This window comes from Bremia lactucae, linkage group LG18 (genome assembly GCF_004359215.1).
Source record: "Bremia lactucae strain SF5 linkage group LG18, whole genome shotgun sequence".
NCBI lineage: Eukaryota > Oomycota > Peronosporomycetes > Peronosporales > Peronosporaceae > Bremia > Bremia lactucae.
The window spans coordinates 668,084-681,442 of record NC_090627.1 but is presented as its reverse complement, the minus strand read 5'-3'; the positions used below and the strand labels follow the sequence as shown (position 1 = coordinate 681,442).

Here is a 13,359-nt window from a genome sequence, read left to right as displayed (position 1 = left end):
GATACCTCGCGTAACGGATGACGCTAGCCGTCATCACGGATGACGCTGGGCGTCATCCCTCCTAATGTGAATGCACCCATGTGCATCACATCCACAAGGGCTGGTCACAAATGTGCACCACACCCGACTGTTGGGTCTAATTACTATTATTTAGTAATTGACCATCCCCTTAAGTACACCAAGTGTACTTAGCGGGGACTGTGTAACATAGGGGCAACTTTAGCCCGTTAGAAACACGGAAGGGATATGGTTGCCTCTACAATGCCCATTAGCCTCACTGCAAATGTAACCGTTCGCAGGGATGCTGGGCAATCATGTATTAAGCACGACTCAAGACCCCACCCACACCACAACATCGGAATTTGCTACTGTACCACAAACTTGTTGTTTGTTTGAAGTAAGAAACATTGGTATCATTGAAGGTTACCTAACAATTTTCTATTTCGGTCCTGCTCGTCGCCGTACTGTCTCAAGCAGCTGTGCGTCAGTTTTTGTCCAATGTTCTACCACCGCGCTCGCGCCAGCGAGCACGCTGTTTTGTGCAGTGGTCTAACAGTCAAAATTAGAGACCGCTAAGCTCCACAAGGATATTTACTGCCTTGGCAACGCATTGTCTGGCGTTAATATGAATAGCAGGCTACTACGCGTAGCTATGGCATGGTTAGCTAGCCAGTTGGGAGCCGTATCAAAACCGTATCGATACCCAGATGTCTCTTGCCATTCCAATAAAACTTCTTTAAATGCGCGACTTGCGGCGGATGTCCAATTCGTTGTTGTCAAATTACTAAACCGCTACATCGGATACGTTCCCGTCATACCTTGACCAGTCCTTAAACGTCGGCCAGATTTCTCGTTGTTTTTGGGATGCACAGTGTTGAAGACCGACGGTGTTGCATGAGCAGAGGCGCTGCACAGAGAGCCAGTGAGTGTCGACATCTCGATACTGAAATAGATAAGGCAAAGCAACGCACCAAACAGTTACGACGGTACGTGTGCGTCCTTTCAAATCAGCGTAAGCGACGAGTGAAGCGGCGTGAGCAGCAACGGCTGCTAACAGGCAACGCGTTGCAAAGCGCAGTAGGTGAGAAAGTTAGTGCGAGCGATAGCCACACTAGGCAGGCGCACACTTTCAATCTAAGTTCTTATTCTACCATCTACTGCGCAAGTCATCAAACAATAACAGGTTATGAGCCCAAATTCGGCTTCGCCAATAGTCGACGACTCGACCCCTGCTCCTGCAGCAGCCGGCCGCGAAAGGACCGCGCAAGAGCCAACTGTCGTCGTCGTCGCCCAAGCCCACGAAAAGGGTGCGGGCATAGATGATAGAATCCTCACGATGCTCCAGGCGCTCGAGACGTCGCGTATGCACATCGACGAGAATGAGCGGCTGCGAGGGGCGATCGAAGCGAATTTCTACGCATCAGAGCTCGGCCGCGGCATGGGCGGCGCCTCAATGCATAGGGACGCACTTGGCTACGACGCGCCGCGACCAGAACATGGACGAGTGCGCGTGGCGCAACAAGCGATCTCGCCTTTCGAGCCGTTTGGGCCGCAACAAGGCGGCACACAGCAGCACGCTCGGCAGCAAACACCGCTTTGTACGCCACCGCCGGCTCACGAATCTTCCGCCAACTGCTGGACAAGTAGGCGCTACACGCCTTGAATCGCATCTCCTAGACATTGTTAAACGGCTTGGCCAAGTCCTCGATTGCTTGTAGCTAACTTTCTAATACCTCTATCTCAAGCCCTTTTAGGTGATCGTCCGTTTACCGAAATCTAGCTACTCTGTACCCTACAAGAATTGCCACTGTAGCTGACGGACGACATCTGGATGTCGGATAACGGTAGGTGCTCCAAACCACAGGAGCCTGACATTTCTTAAAGCAATGTAGGGCACCCTGCCAGCTGCCTGGTAATTTTCCACGACATACATGTACGTGACGTGTGGTCCATATTTTTGAACCCGAAGACGTTGGAATCTTGGACTTCAAGTATGCTGCGATGCGTCTGATTTCGTTAAATTTGGTGAAGTTATATAGCATTTCCGTGTACTCAGCTCTTTGCATCCACATGTTGCCAGTTGGCTCCTTGCTGTCTCTACCAGACAGAGCCACGCCTGGGGTGGTGCGCGTTGTCCAACATTGTACATTCTGCGGTCTTTGACGCGCGACGCAGTGTCTCGAGAAAAGAAGAAAAATGGATGAGAACCTCGTCCAGCGGTTGTAATTAATCGTCTTCGTCAACCCTAACAACTTGTGATACTCGGTTAAGCTTACATTTGCTAATTCCGTTGATTCCAGAATCGTTTCAGCTATCGCTCGCGTGGTCTGCCGACTGATCGGAAAACTTTGGGTGCAACCAAGGTGTTGCACCAGCTAATCTTCCACTTGAGCCTGCACAGGGCTGTAGGGCTGAAGCCACTCCTTGCTAACCAACACTGCCCGTATAAGTGAGGCATGCGCCTGCAAGGTATGCAGCCTTCTAACATCCCGACAATAAGTAACCACTCGTCATCAGTATATTCACGTAGCGAGATTGTTTCCGGTGGTGGTACGATCCTCACACAATGATTTAAGGTGCGTAACCTCTTCCAATTTGATTGGGTCAAACATGAAGTCTGCATACGGAGAATCGGACTTTATTGCCTCCCCGACCGCCAGTGATGTCGTGCCTTGCCGCACGACTTGCGCCGAGTCGTTCAGATTGGAGCCTTGGCCAGCTTACTACCACCGTAAAGGCCCAATGAAACGCGGCAACAACTTCTTAGTACTGCTGACTAGCCAGCTTCCTAACGATCTCTGCAAAAACCCATTTTGTTTTTATGGTATACTTGATAAGTGCTTTGGCGAGTCGTTGCCAGTCCTTGTAGGTGCCTGTATGCAAGACAACACTTGCTCGAACAAGCAAATCAGGCTAGACGCCTCAACAGATTTCAGCTTCGGAAAACGTTTTTGGGACTGGAGCGCCTCCTCATTTATCGGCCTTCTTGCAACTGCTTTTATCACCGTTCATTGTATCCTAATCATGAGGGCTTCGAGTTTTGTGTTTCTATGTCCTCATGGAAACTACAATATAGGGTGTTGCATCCAATGCTCTTCCTTCTATTCAGCTATTCATAGCGATACTCACTCGTAATATGAATAGTATATATCCAAGAAATCCTTCCCTTTAATTTCAACAAATCATTAAAATTGATCAATTAATAAGTGGAATTTAATTATTCAAATCTAAAACCTTTTCCTAACTAAGTTAAAAATAGATTTCGGCCACCAGATTGGTATCTGGTGGCTGCCACATATGTTACCTGTAATAAATGGGACTTAAATGATATTACCTATTTAAAATAGAACAAAAGCCTTAAGTAAATGTACCATTACACATTTGTACAGCTCGCATGTAGCCAATAGTTAAAACGGCTACAAAACTTGTCTCGCCATCACAGTTGCTTAACACCTCATCGCTCAATCGTATGGCGAGCAGTTTTCTTGTATACCACAATTGCCCAATTCTTTGGAACGCTTTGAGAATTACAATACTTTATCCTAAGTCGTGTGTGGGGGACTTTGGTGCCATAATTGGTGAAGTTGCTTTCTTTCTAGAATATTTAGGATGAGACAATTATTGCTTTATATCATATCATAGCACAGCCAATCAGCGGCTACACGAAGCCAGCTCACTCATTCCATCACTCACTCACTCTCTCCACACCCACCCACCAAGCACGATGGTTAATGCCGCCGCAAACGCTAAGAAGAAGTGCGTTTCTCCTCCCTGCCTGCGTCTAAAGTACCTTTCAACATTCAACTAATCTTTTTCACGTTACATGCAATAAAGCGAGGGCAACGACGCCTTCAAGAATCAGGACTACCCTAATGCTGTAGCCAGGTACACGGAGGCGATCGAATTAGACGCTACCAACCACGTTTACTTCTCGAACCGCAGGTGTGCTCTTCTGTCCTTCGTACATGACGAAAATTTTATAGCACAGTCATTTTAATTGGCATTTATGCATCGTACTGTAGTGCTGCTTATGCTGGCTGGGGAAAGTTTCCGGAGGCCGTAGCCGATGCTGCCGAGTGTATCCGCCTTAACCCTCAGTTTGTCAAGGGTACTTAACTTTGATATAGTCGCCACTTACATGGCGTACCTCGATCAAGTTCATACTTTGTTAAAGCTAATGATCTTGTGCGATTTTCTTACACGCAGGGTATCACCGTCATGGCGTGGCACTCAAGGGTTTAAAGAAATACGATGAAGCTTTGGCTACCTTGCGTACTGGTCAGCGCGTGGACTTTAACAATGCCGATTTAAATCGTCTGGTGACGGAAATTGAGCCACTACAGGCCCGCGCGGAGCAGGCAAAGCGCTCCGGCATGAGCCCTGCCGAGCTGTTGAAGGAGCGTGGTAATGATGCGTTTAAAAGCGCTGCGTTTGAAAAGGCCATTGAACTCTATGGTGAAGCCATTGAGGCCTGCAATGACAAGCCTGGTTCGGCTCTCGCGCTGTCATGTTACAATAACCGCGCAGCTTGTAACCAACAGCTCAGCAATTTCTCAGCTGTGATTCGAGACTGTTCGCACGTGCTCGAGTACGAAGAGAAGAACCAAAAGGCGCTTCTTCGACGTGGTCTTGCTTACGAAGGCCTCGAGCGCTACCGCTTGGCTTTACAAGACATTCGTGCGCTGCTGGCCATTAATCCTTCTATTGACGTATGTGACTGGTAAAACTGAGGTTTCTGGTTTTCTTGTACTCACGTGGTTGATCTTGCTGCATTAGATTGCCAACAAGGCTCAACACCGTCTTAGCAATTACGTGCGTCAGCTGAAGCAAAACAATTAATGATTTGAGGTCAAAGCGATCCGGAAGGTTGTCATGAAATGCACTGTAGAACTTTTTAACGAGTTGGTTAGAGGTTTGAATTATTGGAATACGATGTCAGCACTGATGATGGTGCGACGCCATGTGTAAAGAAAAATCTTGAGGCTTTCACACATGGGCAAGGTAGAATTGTGGGTTAAAAGGGCGACCGTTGAATTGCATAGTTTGGCTTGTTTTGTTCTTATGACAGAAGAGAGGTTATTGTTTCTTGTAATGGCAAGTAGAGAAAATAATCCAGTTTTAATTGAGTAATTGCGTCTAAAGATATGAGGTTGCGTTAAGGAACCCAATCTTCACTTAATCTTCTTAAATGGATCTCTGTACATAAATCTATTTGATCATGCTGCTTGCCACTTATTATCATGTTAAAGTTTGTGTGCTTCACATCCATATTTTTCAGATTACAGAAGCATAAACCTTGAAAATAATGGCCACTGGAATAAATTCAAATTTTGGGATTGGATAGCTCCAAGGATATCTAGCGCATTGTGAAAGTACCTATCAGACTTATAGATTTTCACTGACAGCCATTCTAGTTTTTTTTTGTCAAGTTCTTCAACTGGCACGATATTATTAAGAAATAATCGTGATCTAGTAAATTTACGCATCATGAGGCAGTGTCGACGGTGGACCAAGTGTGCCAAATATACCAAGCTCGGCCTCCCGTAATGCCCACGACAAGATTTGCATAATTCGACAGCGAGATTGTATCATAGAGCCAAAAACATCTCAAAAGAAATGTCTGCAATGCCAACTCTTTCAAGCCCTTTTTAGATTGTTTGCTACGACGGAGAAGGACAAACAATTACGGCTTCTAATATAAACGACGAAATGGTTACTTTGCTTTAGCGAGACGAAGTGGAAACACCGGATCTCACGGAAGACTGTCGCACTGTTCCTGCTTAACGTGAAACCTGCTGTACGATTACAATTGAGCATAACACCATTACTATATTATCAAACCTCCTACATTTTCGACAAAATTCTACTTGGCAGAGCTCAAGTACTCGTTCATCGTCCGCCTAATTTTTTCTAACCCCGTTTCGCTAATGTCAAACCAAGTAGCATCGAGTTCCGTAAAAGTAGTAGTAGATTTGGCAAGATCCGTCGCCATCCCGTCGTGCACGCTTTCCAGCACTGAACGCACCGATAAGTTGCAAAAATTTCCATCCTCCATGTTTGGATTACTGGCGTGTGACCGCAACATTTCGACAACGACCGGACTGTTTTCCAATAAACGATCTAAATAATGCTGACGCACATCCATGGCACTTTTTCCAGAAACAACAGCTTGACGGCGAACCTTGGCCAATTTTTCGAGCTCTTTCGAACCCTCGGCAACTGCCTCAGTTTGATGCGCGTGCCTTGTCCAAAAGTCTTCAAACGAACATGTATGCGGCATATAAGAGCACACGATTTTCGCCACCTTTGCAAGCTGATTGTGCTCTTGAGTACCTTCCAAGTCACCCCAAAAGTCGATTGGACTGGACGTTTTCGTGGCAGTCCATACACTGGGGTCTGCAAAGCCACCCTGCTTTTTCATATATTCGTTTAACGACCGGACAAAGCTACCTTCCTCTACTTCTGGCATCAATGAAGTGGCCAAACGGACAGCTATACCTTGTGCACGATGCAAGCCTGATTCACTCAAACCTGCTCCATGCACGCGAGGATCCAAGATCAAACAAGCGATGAAATGCTCTTCCACGTAGCATCCTAGCCGCTGGAAAAACGTTGTTGCCAAGGCGTCTGCCTTCTCTTGAAATAGTGGTGAGTGTGTGGCAATACCAAACAGCCAAATCCACAATGCAAGTAGTTGCCCAGATGTCGTGTTTTGTACTTCTGTCAGCACTGCGATATAGTTTAGTGGCACGAGGAGCTGGGCAGTATGTCTTAGCAAGTGCCAATACCCGTCCGTGACACTTTTATTGACTACTAGACTCATCTTTGGCAACTCCATGAATACATCTTCTTTTTCTTGAGAAATCGCTGATCGCAAATATGGTTCGAGACAAGTGGCTTGATGCATTGCTAATGCAATTGAGCGCCAGCTTGTCACGGATATTTCCATGAAAAAACTCGCATCATTTTTCTTAGAATCAATGTCTGAAACAACGCTCTGTAGCACACGATCACGTAAGGAAGGCATCGCTTTTAGAGCATCGGCTATAAGAATAGCATTGTTTAAAGCCTCTAATAGCAATTCGTTACAGCTGACAAAGTCCTGCAATAGCAATGCGGTTTGTTGCGTCATGCAAGCACCCATGAATGAAAGTACTTGTAAAGAGGGGTTGCCATTGTCAAGTAGCTCTTGACGCAACGCACCATAATCACTCGATGTCGGAGTACACAAGAAAATATGGGCGTTCAAAGCACTAGCCGGCAGCGTCGACATTATAGACACGACTTCAGCAGTATCAATCGAGAGCAATGGATTTCTTCCACTTGCCAAAACAAATACGCGTCGACAGTCATTCACTGCTAAATAAATCTTTTGCTTTGCCCCATTACTACCAATTTCTGTAGTATTTATCACCAATGTCGTGGCAGTGGACGTAGCAAAGGTTTCCTTGCATTTATGATCCGATAGCTGAGACAAACGAGTTAGCACTTCAGTGCGTGCATGCGCAGCTGTCAACAGCGAGTTACTGGAAGTAGGATCCAACATCTCGAGTGCCTCGCGAAAATTTACATTGTCGAACAAACTCCACGGTGCCTTTGCGGCAACAAATGCAATCGTGAGTTTTTCTTCAAACAACCGCCAATTAACCACATCGCGATTGAAAGAATTCAAAGCTGGAATTGATACAGCTTCTAATCCCAATAATTGCGTCTCTTTCTTCATCAAATTCAAATCTGGTTGTGACGGTACGTTGGTACTAACGACGGCCATCGAGTGGTTTTCATGACTCATGTTCGATTTGAGTCCCACAGCTCCAGCGTACTTTGACTTGACATCCTCCGGAACTCTTGGGCATTGCGTGGCCAAATGCAATTTCAAGCGTGCACTTAGCTGTTGAGAAACCTCACGGCAATAGAGACACAGCATGGTTTTTTTCTTCTTGCCCGAAGACAGTGCGACCTCTTCAAAGTGTTCATACACAGGACCACGTTTACGACCTGCGCTTGGATTTTGTTTCGGAGCACTTGATGTCGTCGGTATTGAATGGCTCTGGGAGTCGGTTTCCGTAGTAGTTTTTTCTAGTACCAGCGGACTCGGCGACTCGAGTTTCTGCGATTCAAAGATTTCTTCCCAATCGGGGTGTTTGATGCGTAAATGTGTCAAGAGGTTTGTGTAGCCAGTACTCACGGCTTGCGTATAGATATTGTAACACTTTCTGCATCGGTGGCGATTGGTCTCACCCAGCGACGCGCTCTTTTTGCGACCACGCTTTTTCAAAGCGGGCGGCATAGTAGAAAATTCTGGCGCAAGAGGTCCGCTGGAGTCGTAGACGGGCTCAAAAAAGAAGGCACATACGTCGCCCGAGTTTGCCATTTTCAGATGCCAAAAGTAGTTTTTAATTTTGTCCATCAATATTTTATAAGGTAGAAAGAGATTTATGTTTTCCACATGTAATAACAGCATTGGTTTTGCAATATTTTAGCAGCTAGTTCAAGCGAGCATTTTAATCGGGGTTAAATATTTAAATCCCAATAAATTACGGGTAAGGCAGTGGTAGCCACTAGATAGAATAGATCTGGTGGCCTAAGGGTTTTAAAGCTTAAGCATTACATAAAGTTCAGTTCCTCGTTTGATCTTAAAAGCGTTAAGTGCCATACTAAGGCTCACAATAATCTGGGTCAGTACCAAGCCTTCCTAAGGTTATATACTTTCGAGCATTAGTTGCCACTTGGTTCTACGAGCCACTGAGTTTCTATAGAGCTAAGGGACTCCTTGAGTCTAAGTCTTTCTCTGACTCAAGGACCAAGGTAGCTCCGCCACATCCACCCTGACTCGTTAAAGCCTTCGAGCATGCAAATCTAGTAAGGGAACGCTGCAAGCTTTCAATTTTAAAGATTGGTGATCTTTTCAAACAAATAAGTGGAGCTATTAAGCATGGTGAAAGCGACTGCAGTTATGGTGTAAATATGCATTTATGGTAATAGCTATTCCTTATTATGGTAATAGCTATGCTTTCTTGCAACGTATTATCTCTTAATGTATAAGAGCATATCAAAAGTAGCGGTATTGATATTAATAATGTCAGTGGTATTAATGATCTCGAGAGGCTGTGTTTTGAGATTGGATAAAATCGATATTGAACAAGGTACTACTTCGCAATTTGCCGCAACTACACAAGTCGGCCTTTGAAGAGACCCTGCGAAATTTAGTCCCGCATTCACCGTTTTTTTCTATCCATCCTTTCTAATTCTAAATTCAGTACTGAGAGCCTTCCGTCGCCTGCCGAGCAACTGCCACGAGTCGCATCTGGTCCGAAAATTGGTTGTGGACCAATCAGAAAGGTCCAGACCCATACAAATTTTCGGATGAGGAACGGCGAGCTGTTGCCATTGTCAAGTAGCTCTTGACGCAACGCACCATAATCACTCGATGTCGGAGTACACAAGAAGATGTTGGCGTTCGGAGCACTGGCCGGCAGCGTCGACATTATAGACACGACTTCAGCAGTATCAATCGAGAGCAATTGATTTCCCCGTGGAACCATCCAAAGTACCAAACCGTTTTTTTTATTTCCACGGCTGGCTCATCCTTATCTTAATCATGTATGGGTTTGGTTAACTTCCTGACGGCTTTCCTGTCCCTATACCGGACTCATCCTCGTCTTTATCTCCAACTGTGCTACTCGTTCCATCCACTCTTAACCCTACTGGCTTCGACCTTGCGGGCGAGTCGATGAAGCTCGTGATGCCATCAGCCAATACCGCATCGCCGCCAGATGCGGATCTACGACCGACTATGGCGGATGCGCTGTCTTAAAAACACGATTGAGCTGGTAATGATGCTGCGCGACGTCACGTGGATACCTCCAAGCCGCTTGCTTGCGACGTTGAATGGATTAATCGCCAGTACGTTACCCGTGGCGATTGGTCGCTCATCGCGTCCAGCACTGATCAAGATCGGCCTTATGTTCTTATTCGTGCGGACTATGATTGGTGGTCAAAATTAGACGTAAGCTTGCAAAGATACTGCTCCAGAAGATCATGTCTTTTCAATCTGGCAAGTCTCATGTCGTCGTTTTTCTCGAAGCTATCGAATTGCCACAGAGAATGCGAACGCATTCTACGTTCTACGTTGATCGGCTCCGTCTGTACCATCAGTACGCGGTTTCTTCCGCGGACGGATCTGGCCACCCTATTCAAGAATCCCCAAAAGATTCTTGTGATCAAGAACCAGTCTCTCATGTTGAGTCTGGAAATTCTCTTGCCGAATTCGAAGCTCCTCGAAATCGTGACGATCTGACGACAGCTCGTTACGTGGAGCGTGGTTCTTCCGTTCGTACTCCAACATGGAGTACGCACTCTTGGAACGGTGTTCCAACCGTTCGATATAGTGAGCCTGCACCGTCTGCTCCAACGAGTGACGTTTACCGCGCTCGTGTTCAAGGTTTTTCTCTAATACATGAAGGTAGTGGTCGAGTTTGTCGATCTTCGTCGATAGATCCGACATACGGTTCGGATCTAATTTTCCCTCCCCCAACACAACCATTGGTGGATTCCCACGGTGGTCAACGTTTCCTTGTGGAACGTATCCAAACCACCGTGATGTGAAGGGACAGCGAACGAGTTATCTTGTTCGCTGGCACGGTTATCCACCTTCACATGACAGCTGGGAGCCTCGTTCCCAGCTGATTGTTGCGTTGAGGGCCTCGTCCGTCAGTATGACGAGACCCATCCGGTGGATCAGAATGTCCACCGGAAAACACGCGCCCTGGCGCTGTATGAAACGATTGCAAAACGTCAATCGCATCGCGTACCTCGATAGAAACGAGCCCTTACCAGAGCGACGAAAGAGAACAAACAACCTCTTTCACTCGTTTTCGTATTGTCGACACAAGGCGGACAGGGATCACCCCACGTGAGGCACGAAAGTCCTGCCTCACGAGACAACCGATGCAGTTTAAATCTTGTACCGGGTTGGAGTTCGTCTTTTAGATTTAATGCGAATCGCGTTAAGTCTTTGAAGCCAGGCTTCGCGTCCAATGTCTTTGAAATTGCGAATATCGCGTTCCAGGCTTGCATCAACGAGCTTTTATCTCGTGTGTTGTTGCCACTATACCATCGATGCTTAAGAAAAGGATCATAATAAAATCTATCTTAGCGTGAATGTTCTTCGCGCTGGGATCAAGGTCATGTAGCTTTGTCGCAATAAAAAAAGAGATATTTATTGTGAGGAGTAGTCTCTCCAGACAAGCAACTGACTAGCCGTTCGTGCAAAAGCCACGGCTTTTTCTCAGGGGCGAGACAAAACATTTTAGTTTCTACGATCCCCTGAGTGATAACCACCGAAGCAGGGGCACAACAAGACCTTTTATTACGATGGCTTACGCTATCGCCATCACCACGCACAGAAATTTGTGCGGGTGACGGCAAGGGAGACGGTGCTAACGATGAGGAATCATCCTCATCGTCGGAACCTAGCAAACGCTATTAGCACGACAAACCCCCTCATACGAAGGCTCATAGTTAGCCGCCTCACGACGTTCAGGCGACTGTTCCGCTATCCCCATCTCGTCCGATTCGCTCTCATAGTTGACCATTAAATAGGGCATTCACCACGTGCATCCGCAACGTTTAGTGTTGCGTACGCTATTTTAAAATTTCCCTTTTTTAAACGGTTAATTAAATGAATGTTTAAAATCGAATCAATCATTTTAATATAGGTATTTTCTTACTATTAAGATAAATTAATAACAATAATTTCCTAAAAGTTAAAATGGGTGAATTTCTCCATGAAGTTTATGTTTTAATTTTACCTGCTTTTGGGAGAAGATATATTACGGCAGACGAAGTGTCTGCCGCAAGAGACAATAATGCGTCGCCCGCGGCTGCATGTACCGGAAAGCTTATCCATTGGTAGATATAGGCCACTATATCGACTTGCTCCGCGGTCCAGTTAGCACTGGACGCGCGCAAAGAGAGACAGATAAGACTTTATAACATGTTTTGTATTAGTACATAACTAAGTTATTAGTAAATAGATAGAAAAGAAGAACTTAATTATATTTAAAACAGTTTAATTTAACCCTCTCTAAAGCAAGTGTTCTAATGAGAGTCTTCCTCTGCACGAACAAGTGTACGTGAAGTGACGTGGGGCTTCACTTGCACTGAAGCAGCAAAAAGTGGCCTTGTACTGAAACAGCACAAGTCGGCAGTTCCCCGTTACAAGGCCGACGTGATACGAGGATTGCGGACGTCGTTGTCCTCGTCTCGCGAATTGATTGATGACGCGCTCTTGTACGATGGATGTCTAAATTCGACCAGTTCACGACGAGTTCCACCCCTCCGACAATTGAAGCTGCAGTCATTTACAATGAGATTGCGTCGCACGGACTGCAGCAATTAAGTGACTCAGAGAGGCTTAAGGGAATAGGAAAGGATACGCTTGCTGTCAAAAATGAAGACAGTTTATTTTTGGCTTTGCTCAAGGCTCCTCGTCGTATTGGCTATTCTAAATATCAATGATGGCCCTGAATTTCGTCTCGCTTTGTTTGTCAGATACTTTTAGGTCGTTCTTTGAAAAACCTCCAGGTCCGCTTTGTTATTGCGCATTATTCTGATGCGTTTCGTAGATACTATAGCAGACACATTCAATATTTGGTAGAAATGAATGAGCTGTCCAAACGAGAAAATTTCTTGCTGTCGAGGAAAAGGCTGTTCATATCGCCAACCCGATCATGCTCTGAACTTACTGACCTCGTCAAAAGGCTAAATCTGCCCCCCTTTGAAAGAGGCGAGGCCTTCATTGATGTCAAGCCGGGCGTTAGCAACATTGCTGTTAACTGTTAAAGTTGTGCTTAGAGTAAGCGGCAGACGTGTTGAGGTCAAGAATATTTTGAATAAGATGTGATGGCTGATCACTTACACGTGAGAGAAAGAAAGGCATGATAATTTTAATTTTATAAAGGGTAGATCAAGAATTCGATACAAAAAGGGCCTTCTGATACTATTTCTCAATTTTAAAATGCTACACATCAAATAACCATAAAATTTTGTTGAAGGTGATGTTACAACTCTGGTATAGGCATTTTCGTTTTTTTACATACGAGCAGCATTTACTGTGCACATTTTTGATCTTTTCAAATGTTGTATATATTTCTAATGTAGAAAGGGGGCTTACTAAACCCAATCTATTAATTTCTATATTTTGTAAGAGAATTGTTAATTGAGTAATCTCATGAAGCTCAAAAGCTGCAAAAATATATGTCCAGCCAGACCGGACTGGGCTAGCAACGCACACAACAACGCGCACGGATGTGATTGCTTCTGGGGCTTTCAAAAAGCCTCCCGCAGGATAAAAAC

General features: G+C 45.5%; 3 protein-coding genes across 3 annotated transcripts; 1 reads left to right on the top strand and 2 right to left on the bottom strand.

Annotated features, from left to right (window-relative positions):
- Positions 1-3,724: 3,724 nt before the first annotated feature.
- Positions 3,725-5,163, top strand: CCR75_003963 (uncharacterized protein; the record flags this gene model as incomplete). The annotated part of the gene is made up of 5 exons (XM_067962054.1): positions 3,725-3,756; positions 3,835-3,942; positions 4,023-4,108; positions 4,207-4,709; positions 4,777-5,163. 5 exons carry the CDS (start codon positions 3,725-3,727, stop codon positions 4,837-4,839), a joined length of 792 nt encoding a protein of 263 aa, XP_067819846.1. The 3' UTR covers positions 4,840-5,163.
- A 700-nt stretch (positions 5,164-5,863) lies between these two features.
- CCR75_003964 (uncharacterized protein) lies at positions 5,864-8,374 on the bottom strand (the record flags this gene model as incomplete). Its single annotated transcript, XM_067962055.1, has 1 exon — positions 5,864-8,374. One exon carries the CDS (start codon positions 8,372-8,374, stop codon positions 5,864-5,866), a length of 2,511 nt encoding a protein of 836 aa, XP_067819842.1.
- An 844-nt stretch (positions 8,375-9,218) lies between these two features.
- Positions 9,219-9,545, bottom strand: CCR75_003965 (uncharacterized protein; the record flags this gene model as incomplete). The annotated part of the gene is made up of 1 exon (XM_067962056.1): positions 9,219-9,545. One exon carries the CDS (start codon positions 9,543-9,545, stop codon positions 9,219-9,221), a length of 327 nt encoding a protein of 108 aa, XP_067819841.1.
- Positions 9,546-13,359: the final 3,814 nt, after the last annotated feature.